Source organism: Nipponia nippon, unplaced genomic scaffold (assembly GCF_047370975.1).
Source record: "Nipponia nippon isolate SJK-2023a ecotype South Korea unplaced genomic scaffold, ASM4737097v1 scaffold_18, whole genome shotgun sequence".
NCBI lineage: Eukaryota > Metazoa > Chordata > Aves > Pelecaniformes > Threskiornithidae > Nipponia > Nipponia nippon.
The window spans coordinates 6,304,316-6,316,648 of record NW_028262334.1 but is presented as its reverse complement, the minus strand read 5'-3'; the positions used below and the strand labels follow the sequence as shown (position 1 = coordinate 6,316,648).

Here is a 12,333-nt window from a genome sequence, read left to right as displayed (position 1 = left end):
GAATTAATTCATTCTGAAGATGTCCTTAAAGACAATCTTTATACTCTGCTGCATGTACAGTACATTAGTCCTGATGCAATGAAATCAGCCTCATAAACAATCTAGTTCACTTACCAGTAAAAAAAAAAAAATCCCGAATAACTGCAAAGCTGAAATAAAATCTGAATTCTTACTTTACAGTTTAGCAAGAATCTATTTGTAACATGATGCATCTACCCAAGCATTCATATTTGGCATTTTGATAGAAGAATTTGCAGTTCTGCTCTGGTGACAATGAGGGGCCTAAGCTGACAATTGATTAAATTCAGAATAGCAGCAGGAATTCAGCCACTGCAGAACACCTCTCTTCATTCTTTTTTTCTCTTCCAGAATCCTAGTAGCAGACTGTAAAAATACATGATCAACAATGAAAGCAAACAATTTTCTATAGTCTATGAAAATAGTGAGATGTTTATTTCAGTGGCTAATGTATTTTAGAGCGATGCCTGAAACCATTCTCTAAACAAATCTGTGTCTAGTAAAACCAGCACTAACCTTCATGTCAGAGATGAAATTTCTGTGAGGCAGATACATTACTGGCAAGGTGACATACATAATTCGAGCAACCTGGTCTAGTGGAAGGTGTCCATGCCCATGGCAGGGGGGCTGGAACTAGATGATCTTTAAGGTCCCTTCCAACCCAAACCATTCTATGATTCTGTGATTCTATAATAACAAAACACATATTTGAAGGATTCCCGTAGCAATTTGTCATACACAGATTACTTTAAAACTTTGTATTTCTTGGGATCTAATGTAATTGATCTTAACTAGAACATACACAGATGCAAAGGCATTAATTCAGTAGTTTCAGAAGTGAATTTGTTTAGTGCAATGTCCTACTTTGGCTCCAGCAGGATTAACTTCCAGGGCATCTAAAAGCTGTGCACCAAACAGTGGCACATAAGCGCAAGGGAGGAAAAATATATTTCCTCTTCCCCCAACAGATAAATTTTATATTGAAAGCTGCTTTGCATATATGCATTTTAGACAGAGATTATTAATAATACCTGCAACATCTTTTTTGTCATTCAAGTTCCTAGTCATTACTAGAAACATTTAAAAAGACTACAAGATGACTAAAATTCATCTGTAGTACTGCACAGATAAACTGAAAAACCAGGCCACTAAGATCCTTTTGTTATAAAGTTCCTTGCCACAAGATGACTGTCACAGGGATCCTTGCTCTACCAAAGTCCACTAAGACCTCTCTTCTTTCTATGAGATACCTGATAAAGCGATTTCTAGAACAGCCTGTGTGAGAAAGTGAGGTTATGTTACTATTGCACCAGGTGATCACACAGCCTGTTACTCAACTGCATGGAAAACTTCAGGGTCATACAAAATCATGCTCCACTAGAAACTTTTTGAAAATGCATTTACAATTTTAACCTTATCAGATAGCTTTCTTAAAGTCGTATTCAAATTCTGTATTTATATTTCCCCTCTTCTTTCTCCTGATCTTCCCGAAGTCTTTTCCCAAACAACAGTGATACTTTCAGCAGTGTTAGAAGAGAAAAAAAATCCCCGAAGAGCAGAGACTGAATTGTATTCAACCTGTGCTGAAGTGAGCCAGCTATCTTTAACATGCTGAACATACCCTATGCAAATTTTAAAGGGGTGTTAACCAAGGATCATTGTTGTAATCTCAGTGCTCTGTAAACATGGTACTACTCTACCTCACTGCAGCTTTTTTACATCGCTAAAGCTTATTCCCATTCCGTTTTCTCAGTTGCAGAGGTTCACAGAAAGATGCAACTTCAAAATCCATTTATTTAATTCCAACTTGCAATTTCTTTCGAGTAAATTATTGTTCTATCTGCTTCTACTTGCAGGCAAGTATAACAACAACTATTATATTCAAAGTGTGCTTTTATCAAATAATTGAGAAAACAAGTTTATTAACCACAAAGCACATCAGAGAAAGTTTAGAACACACAAAATTATCAAACTAAAGAACATATTTTATTTTTAATAAAATAGTGGAGCATGAAAAATAATTGTATATTACAGATATATACAGCACACAACTGTGCACCCCCAGCACAGTAAAGAGCATCACTCTATACAAAGCTTCCCTTTGCAGAATCTAGTGCTTCTTGATCTATTCATAGTGAAAATTTGTTTAACAATAGAAAGAGTCAATAAGCCCTTTGGGTCTCTTTGAATTGACCCCCCCCCCTTTTTTTTTTGCACAGATCAGTCCAAACGTGTATAACATTGGCTTGATTTCCATTAAAAAGCCACAAAATGTAACACTAAAGGGTTTCTGAGGACTAGACCTCTTAGTTCTTTTGTTAAGAGATTTCTTTTGTTGTCTTTATGTACAGCAAAATACTTGTTTCTCTTTTCATGTCATGGTAAGAAAAAAAATGTATTGCACATTATTCTTATTCACAAAGTTTGTGTCTGGTGCAGGAAGTTTCTCTTTTAGTGAAAGAATATTGGTGAGCATTATAGATTGAACCTATTTTTAGGCACTCCAAACTAGCCCACTAGGCTGAGATGACTTGTAAAGGATTTCTCTCTCTCTTTTTTTTTTTTTTTTAAAGTTAGCACGGAAGTTGCTTTCACAGATAGCATACTTACTGAGGACAGGCCTCTTTGGGACCTTAGTTTCCCTAAAGAGACAATGCTCACTTGGGCACTTTCAAAATAAAATCATTGCTCCATAAAACTTGACTATACCTTGTTACTTAGAAACTTGTAGGAAATCCAGCTCAGCTACATGAAAAAGTTAAATAGGGTGATGGGTTGGGTTTGTTGTGTTTTTTTTTTTTTTAAAAATAACTCTGAAGGCTGGATGAAGTACTTAACTACAAATTAGTAACAGAAGAGACTGTTTTAATTCACAATATTTCTTTCACTGAAAACCTTTCCATAAGTACATTTACCTTCAGTTTTTCACCAGGTCCTGAATTCAGCATGATACATTTTTTGCCTTGAGATATTAAACTGTTCTCTGACAAAAAAAAAAAGCATGATTTATTTTTTAATTTCTGACTGCTACTGTGGACATTTGTAAGTCTGTAAGGTGAGACACAGTCTTTTCTAAAACCTGGTCACACACAAGTGGGTGGCTGTAATGTCGATTCATATTTTGCAAGGTGAGTTTTCTGTGGATGTTGAGGTTTTTTGTAGATTCCGCTACTTGTAATAACACTTGCAGGTTTTCTCCTACTTCTCTTCTTTAATCTTCGACTACAAACATTTTGCCAGGACTGAAGAGTCTTGGAAGTCCAGATCCACATACCACTAGTAATGCCCACAACTAATAACATAAAAATTTTGACCATAAAAATTTCTACTGCTGGAATAGAGTTATTCATCATGCAGTCTAAATTTTTAGTCTGATTGTTCATCTTGCATTTCTGTTGAGTTGCCACAATTTTCCAATAATCCATATTAAGTCTTTCATAAAAATAGCAAGCTATCACACAAGTTGCAGGCACTGTATACAAGACTGAGAAGACACCAATCCTGACCATAAGTTTCTCCAACTTGTCAGTATTTTCTCCACCTGTTTTCATCACCCTCCTGATATGAAAAAGGGCCACAAACCCCGAAAGAATAAAAGAAGTGCCAATGATTAGATAACAAGCCAAAGGAATGAGTACAAACCCCGTCAAGGCATTCACATCCATGCTTCCAACATAGCACAACCCTGTCAGCTCATCTCCAGCCACCCTTCTCATAACTAGGATCATTATGGTCTTCACAGCTGGAATGGCCCACGCTGCCAAATGAAAGTAGCTACTGTTTGCTTCAATTGCTTCGTGCCCCCATTTTTTCCCAGCTGCTAGAAACCAAGTTAAAGTCAAGATTACCCACCACAAGGAACTTGCCATACCAAAGTAATACAGAACCAGGAACACAATGGTGCAGCCCGTGCTCTCCAGTCCTTCCTGGATGACATAGAGCTGGCCGCTGTCCCTATCACAGGCAATACTTTCAGCACCTGAAAAGAGGCGAATTATGTACCCCACCGAGTAGACACAGTAGCACATTGAGAGGAAGATAATGGGCCTCTCAGGGTACTTGAAACGCTGAGGATCTATCAGAAAAGTGAGTACAGTAAAAGCACTGGAGAAGAAGCACAGAATGGACCAGATGGCAATCCAAATGACAGCAAATTGTTTGTCATCCCTGCTCCAGTAAACGTCAACCCCCGGAGTGCAGAGCGGCGCGCAGGAAGCGCTCTTTTCCACATGGTGGAACTTGCCAGGGTTTTCACAGGAGGTCCTGCTGAGGCTGTCCTTATGCTGCTGCAGATCGTGGCCACCGCTGGGCCTCTGTGGACGAAACATGGGTGGCAGCATGCTGGATCCCCTGGGTGGCTCATCTGATCCGTTGTTGGGGGCCTCCATGCACAGGTAATTGGGGTCATTCTTGTTGGGCAGTTTGCTGCAGTCTAAGGAGTCTGGCCATTTAAAATTGAACTGCTCCATAATAGGAGAGCATTTCAGCCTCGCCTGCTCGCACATAACCCTGCAGGCTGGGATTGGTGTAGAAACCTGCTCTGTGCACATAGGGGCATAGAGGGAGCAGAGGAAAAATTTCAGATGGCTGTGGCAACCGTACTCCACCAAGGGGGCAAACTCGTGCAGCTGAATGGCAGCTTCCCTTTGGTTTTCGTGTCCCATCAGGTTAGGCATCCTCGTCATGTTGTACCCTATATCCTTGCACATGGGGATTTCGATCGGCTGGCACCTCCCGTCACCGGGGCGGTCAAAGTCTATGGAGCTTATCCCCGCGCAGGAGCAGGTCAGCCAGCAGAGCACCAGCAGAGCCCGCACCAAGTTCCTCCTCCCTGGCCCCATTGTGGCGGCCGCCGCGGCGCAGGCGGCCACGCGTGGGGCCGGAGTGCGGCTCCCTCCCGCAGGCGCCCGGCGCCGGGGCCGTGCGGGCGGGGAGCGGGGCAGGCGGCAGTCACTTCAGCGGCCGCACGGCTCCTGCCCGGGACAGCATCGCCCCCGACCCTGGCGGGGGGGCGCGGCGGCGGGGGGCGGCGGCGGGGGGCTCAGCATGGCCCGGGCCGCTCAGCACCGGCCCCGCCGGCGGCGTGGGGAGGCGGGCCAGCAGCTTGGCAAACAACCGGGAAAAGAAAAAGTACCCCCAATCCACAGCTGCGCAAAACTTACTGCGGGGAGCCCGGCAACTTTCTTTTCCCCGGGCTTCCACTTTTGCGATCCGTCTTTCCACCGCCCTTCCTCCTCCCCGCTGCTGCTTCCTCGAAGCACGGGCAGAGCGATGCCGGAATAGTTTGGCTCTGGGCAGATCCGAGCGATCACTGCTTCAACTTGCACATGTCCCGGGCGGCTTCTTGGTGCAGCGGGTTCCTCCGGGGATTTTCCTCTTCCTAGAACGGGTCACAGCTCCCTACTTTCGTGCCGAGAGGTGGGGATTGGTTTATCCGAGTGTAGAATAAAGGAGGAGGAGGAGGAAATATCTAAGCCACTGAAGAGGGGGGCCTGAAAAATGCCCCCCTCCGCCGCCCTCCGGCCTGGCTTTGCAATAGGCCGGCTCTCGGGCGCGCTGCAGGGCGGGCGGCTCGCCGGTGCGCGGTCTGTGCCGGCTCCGCTCCCCCCGCCTCAGCAGGAGCGCCGGGGGCTGGAGCAGCTGGGGTTTTTAGGGGGCGGTTGAGTCCAAGGATAAAATAAAAAAAAAAAAAAAAAAAACCTGTGCAGGATCCGCCTCGCATACGACATCCACTTTGCATGAGAAAGGTGAAGCTGACACGGTGATTACTTTCCAATCACTCGGAACGCCTTGAAACCTCCTTAAGGACCCCTACAGGTTTTCCTTGATCAGCACAGATTAGAAAAAGCCCCATTTGTTTCTCTCTCCTTCTGTCTGTCTTTCCTTCCTTTCTCCTTTCCCTCCCCTGAAAGTTTACCAAGACCTGTTCTCTGGAAGGCGTCAGCCTCCCCTCCCTGGCTCAGGTAGGAAGCGCGGGGAGCGAGCGCTCCAGACTCCGCGTCTCCCGACGAGAGGCTGAAGGTGGTGCCTCCTTGGCTGCCTTTATTGGAGGGGGGGCAACGCTTCAGCAGGGAGGCCGTGGGGAGGAGGATGCGTTTTATGGCGAGCGCTATAAACTCTTCGCTGCCAGGGTCATAAAATACGGTTGCTTTCAGCCTGGAATCTCAGCTGTTTTCAAATGTCGTGCTTTGTCTCGAATTCCTAAATGAACAGGACAGGCAGGATTGCTGAAAAAGTACCTGATTATGTTTTTAATCACAGTATGGCATCACTTGAAAAGTAGCTTGCTTTTCTTTTTTTTTTTTTTCTTTTCCTTAAGTAAGAACCCCTAAGAGGACTAGAGACATACCCTTGGGGAAGTTACTTCATCCACTGTAGAAAAGATACTTACAGATTTTGGAGACGGAGATCATTCTAAAGTGAGTTGTGTTTACTTTTTAAGTTAAGCTTTGAGATTTATTTTGCTTATTGGTCTATCGGAGCTAGAAGGAAGAAGTTAAATCCCAAGCCAAACTATAATTCACAATTTTACCGACTGAAAAGGAGCACTGTGATCAGAAGTCAAAAGATTAGCTCTACTCCCCCCCCCCCCCCCCCCCCCCGTCCTTTGAGCTTAGTTTTAGCGAACATATTAATGAAGAAGGAAAAGCTCTCCTTCTCTTCATTCATGCTCGCCCACACAAACCGGGCTCCTCTGCATTAGTGCCTGTTTCTTATCGAAATGAACACGGATTCTCCTGGAAAGTACCAAATCCCGCAGGGTCAGAGTTAATACCCCACCAGGCTCTAGAAAGGAAACTGTTGGCTTCCTCAATTGTGATAAGGCTGAAATGGATCCAAGCAAGGACAACAAACCAGGGCTAATGTTTGTCTTTGAAAACCCTGAAGATGTGGCTAGTTTTTGCCTAGAAGTAAAAGCCATCATAAAAACGTTTTAAAACAGTAGTCGTCTTTTTGTGGCTTTTCAGTGGATGGAGGAGATTACACTTATAAAGTACTGGTCTTAGGGGCTGACCTCTTCCTTGGGCACTTTTAGATTCCTTAGGGAATGTTACAAAAGCAGGCAGTGTTATGTGCAAAAAAAGCTTTATTTATTTTAGTGTGTCTGTGTGTGTGTATGCGTGTGAGAGAGAGTGTGTGTTGGGGCATTTCCATTCTTCATTAATCTAAGCCTGTTTTCTTAGTATTTGTATGCATCCTGATTCCTCTTCTAGAGAGCTCAGTTGGGGGTAGTAGGGAAGTGTGGGGAAAGCTTTTACAGGGGACAAGGAAATTCTACTTTAAAAAGTAGAATTTAAATAATAATAAAAAGTAGAATTTAAATAATGCATAAGATGAACATATTCAATATTTGTTTTGTTCAACTTGATTGTTTGGGAGCTTGTTTTTCTTTTTTTTTTTTTTTTTCCCAACAAGTATTTTTGAAAAGCATATTATATCACCATTCATATTAATCTAGAAAAAATACATGAAATAAAACATGGCCTGTTTTCTTCTATAGCACTGATAGCAACCTTTTTCTCCTAAGAGGCAAAAAGAAATACAAATGAAAGTGAGAAAAAGGGGGGGGGGGGACCCCCAACCTTTGCAGTTGTGTCTCTCTTAATTGATCGTTTATGTGCCAATTTAAATCAGCCTCGTTTTTCTAGCCATTATTTTAGCCAACGCATCCCGCTTTAGATCATTTATTTTACTTTCTATATTTTTAAAGAGCTATCTAGGGGTATCTCCCATTCAACACACTTGAGTCAGTGAAACTAACAAATAGAACATTATTATAGAAAAATGAGAGCGCTGAGAAATCAGCAACTGGAAGATACCTCTGTAACTAATAAATGAAAAGAACCTTTTGATGGCTCCAGCTGAAAAGATATTTTATTTTATTTTTTTCTCCTGTGTGTGGGATTTGAGATGTGTGATTCTATGGAGCAGCCAGGCACCCCTGCTGCTAGGCCCTGGCTAGGAGTTGGCCCCCCTCTGGCAAATGTTATGGAGAATTGGGAGGAATTTTATGGCTGTCTTTTCCCTCAGCTCTTTTTTCTTTTGTCTTCTTTGAAGAATGACTTTAGACATTTTATTTACATATTTAACCATGGATGAAAGAGGAAAAAGAAAGCATTTGGGCCGTTGTGGGAATAGTGATATGTTTAAATTAATGGAAATCTTATTAGGCTTCTAAAATTTTAAGCAAAAGATTTTTAATGAAACTTTATAATTAAACATGATTTCAAATAATGTGCTAACTCACAGGAAAGATGCATTTCTCCCTCTAGCTATCCATCTCCCCACCTCCCAAAAATGTGCAGAGGAACCATCTGTATCTTAAAGTCCAGCTCTTCTTCTGTCCCATAAGCAAAAAGATTAAAAACCTGAATATTTAATAAGGCATGTCATAATTCAAACCATAACTAAATATTTTGTAGGTAAAGCAAACCATAAACAAGACAAGAAAAAAGACACCACCCCCCCTCATCCCTGCAATGGCAAAGTTTAATGCTGTGCAATCTATTGCAGTGACAGTGTAATAAAATACTTTGATATGGGTAATGGTGAAAATCAAAGTTGCATCTATTCTCTACATGTTAGAGTCAATGGAAATTACAGTGCTAGGCAAGGTTTTCTGAAATGGGATTAAAGAAAACCCAAATAATCCCTTTGAGATAAAATGTTCTGACACTTCAGCAGTAAAGAGAAATGAAATGATAGGCTTGGGGAGTTGAAGAGTTAATTAATACATTAAAGATTTTTAGTAAAATAGTCTAAATTACTTATGATTAACAATAGTGTGTTGTGACAGAACATGAACTGATATTGACAGTCTTATGTTTAAGAAGTCTGTAGTGGTAGCTGTTTTTCAGGTTTAATATTTTTGGCCAGCTGTTTATTACACAAAAAATAGAGATCAGTTTAATGTTAGTCCCACTCAGTAATCCTGTCCTCATCTATATTTGTATTCATTCATTCAGACACTTTCTAACTGCTTACATCTGATATATGTTTCATTCTGGTAACAGATTCTAACATATATATTTTTAAAAAAATCTTAGCCATACAGAAGGTAGCAACTGTAAAAGAAAAAGATCACACACAAAAAAAGAAAACTGATAACTATTTTAGCAATTTTATAAGCCTGCCTTTCTTACTGCGTTTCCACTAGATCTTCATAAAATTAAATGGCATACAGAAAAATATTTACTTTTTAAACCAAATGGGTTTATTTTTTCCTAGCCACAGAATCTTTGTAGCAGTTTTCCTCCAATATTTAAATAAACATGTCCGCCTAATAGGACAGGCATACTGAGAAATATTCCCATGCAAGTGCGAATATTCACAATGCACAAAAGTTTTAATTACCTTAGAAAGCCACCATCACCAACAGTTAAAAGAATTAAAAACAAAAACAAATCATAAATGGATGAGTGGGTTGTATAGTATTGGCGTAATACAATTTAGCTGGCTATTTTAAGGGCACTTCCCTTGAAATGTGGTTTGAAATATTACCAAAGGTTCGACGGGGTGCATTAGTGTGAATTGCAAATCAGAACATTTCTTTAATCCCCTTTTCATGGCCTGGCTTCGGATCAGTGGCATCTAAGGGACTCCCCACTGATTCTGGCTCAGGAGGAACCATTCACTGGGGCAGCTTCCCTCCTCTATTCCCACAGTCCAGAAAACAACACCACAGACAGACACCCTCCAACTAAATTAGATTAAACTCCTTCTCTTCCACAGCACATTAGCCTTTTCACTGCCCAAGATTCATTATTCAGCTACTCCTAATTTAAAGGTACAGTATTTTTCTCCTCTTAGGAACAAAAACAACAAACAAAACTAAAGCCAAAGCAGAATAAAAAAAGATTCCCGGTCAGAAATAAACCCAATAATTCTGAAATTCCATAAAGGGAGGAGAATATCCTTTCCACTTATACTCTAATATTACAGGGACGTTACCATTTTAAGGCACGGGCCACAACAGAAATTTCTGCAGAGACTAAAAACAAGGACAGGCCTAGTAAAAAAGAAAACGCACACAGATTTTCTTCTCTCATATACACCATTCGACAGACTTCATTCATTGTTCTTTTTGCATGCACTGTTTGCATATCTTGCAGCCAAATCTAGACTTGTAAAGGCATAAATGCAGTGAAAACTGCATATGATAGTGAGGATTAATTAGTTCTCTTCTAGTCACTTCCTCCCTTATTTTCCTTCCATAACTTCTCCCCTCCTACTTTTCAAGATAAACCCAATCTTTTTAAAACTCTCATTCAGGTGTGAGTATGTACCTCTTCACAAACACAAATGCAAGCAGCTAACAAGAGACAGGAGCAGTAAGATCCCAGGCAAGCTGTCTCCTGGGTCTCAAGGGTCTACTGCTGCACTTGGGCACCAGGCATTGCAGGCACATGAACCAGTTCCTAGGAACTCCCAGTTCTGGGCACTATTTTATATAACCTACGTTACTGTGTACCACCTGGATGGTGCAAAAGGAGAAAAGTGATAATCTCTAGGCATTAATCTTCGCTGGTTTAAGAAAAAAATGAACCACCCTGCTACAGAAGAATCTTTGCTCCTCATGCTGTTTTGTAAAGCATCACTAAAGTACCTTTCCAATAAAATTCCAGTACAAATATTTGCAGCATCTAGCTTGCACAGAACGGGTAAAATAATTTTAGTTTTGTTCTTCTGGAAGATCCTGAAAGACACTCTCAGTGCCTGCAGCTCCCAGTTGTAGTTTCAGTGCCTCTCTAAATTAGCATCTAGATTATGGAAAGATGATGGGGTAGATGAAAGCAACCTGAGGTATATGGCAGTATTTCTGACATATGGATGTTATCCTATTTCACTTGAGCTTGCAGCAGACGAAAGATGTTGTGTCTGGCTTTCCTCAGTCCACCAAGGGCCTTCATGCCCAGGCAATAATCTTGTGGAAATCTCCCTTCTCTGCTAGTAAACTTTTGCAATACTATAGTCTTCCTGCTGGCCATGCATCTGATCTCCTGAATATCATTCAATTCAGGTTTCTCACTAATATTGTATCTTTTAATTGCCTATGCAATGCCTTAAGCATTTTGGCACCTCTGGTGCAGGCAGGGACTTTCAGGAGTAAAACGATGGTAATAAATACATTTATTACTGCTATAGTAGAGGACAGCAAGATCTATTCCCAATGCTAAACATCATTCGTGAACTTCCAAAGAAATATATAGAAGTCCATTTACCTGAGAGTTACTCTACTTTGCTTATGTGAAAACTTGATGAGAAATGCTGCGAAATTAGGCTTTCTTCTGAAGGTTGCAGGACAGGCTTATACTTTTCAGGCCTAAAATCTCTAAATAAAAGGGTAATGTAGCTATAGGACAGGTCTGAGGATTGAGATTGTTGGAGGCTTATTCTGTTTCCTTTCATACGTGTTCACTACTTGTTTTGGTGGTGGAAGAAATGGCCTGTGGGCATTGATGTAAAAGATAATTTCCAACTGCCTGTAACAGTTGAAGTAGTCACATCCCAGCTTCTGTATCCATCCTCTAATATTCAGAACAGACTGGGGACAGGCCAGCAGTAAAGATTTAGAATATGCAATTAGAAAGGGAATGAGGTTTATCTGAGCTCTGTCCTCCCTATCTGAGGGAATGAGCTGCCAGGGGAAGCAAATGTGAGCTGGAGATCCCTGCTGCTTTGACATGAAGCATTGTTTTCATCCTCAACTCCAGGATTTAAGAGCCTCAAAGATGCCACAAAGTGTCAATCTGTGTCCACCACTCACATCCTATTTTACCTAGGTAATCTTTTTTCAGTATCTTAATTCTTAATTTTTGATACTTTTACAACACTTTCTACATCAAAGTGCTGTTGAAACCTTTGTAAAGGTCACCAAACTTGTGTAGGTAGAAGGCAATAAATAGGATTAGATATTGTTTTGGTACTTCTGTAACTGGCCAGATTCAAGAAATCATGAAGAAGATGCACTTATCCAGAAACAAACAAAAAATCTGAAAATCAGCATATTTTCAGACTTCTACATTTCTCGGACTTGGGATAATAATTAAAAAACCCCAAAAAACAACTAGAAGCTTTGACCTACAAAACTTGAAAAATCTCCCTCATTGAAAATCAGTGACAGCTACACTTTAATTCTCTTACATGCTTTTTGCAATATCCCTATTCCATAAGAAGATGGCATTGTCTTTCACCAACTGTTCAGCAGTAGAGAGTTGGGATACAATAGACAAGTCAGTTCTCTTTATCCTATATTTTCCAAACCCATTCATTATTCTGGTATTATTTCTATGGTCTTTTTCACTTCAGAAGACC

At 41.1% G+C, this 12,333-nt stretch overlaps 1 protein-coding gene across 1 annotated transcript; it reads right to left on the bottom strand.

Annotated features, from left to right (window-relative positions):
• Positions 1-1,920: 1,920 nt before the first annotated feature.
• FZD10 (frizzled class receptor 10) lies at positions 1,921-5,875 on the bottom strand. The gene has a single exon (XM_009473107.2). The coding sequence runs from the start codon at positions 4,857-4,859 to the stop codon at positions 3,102-3,104; it is 1,758 nt and encodes a 585-aa protein (XP_009471382.1). The 5' UTR covers positions 4,860-5,875; the 3' UTR covers positions 1,921-3,101.
• Positions 5,876-12,333: the final 6,458 nt, after the last annotated feature.

Bases quoted from the DNA above. Each gene is read 5' to 3' on its own strand.
- FZD10 (XM_009473107.2), bottom strand. From the start codon at position 4,859: ATGGGGCCAGGGAGGAGGAACTTGGTGCGGGCTCTGCTGGTGCTCTGC.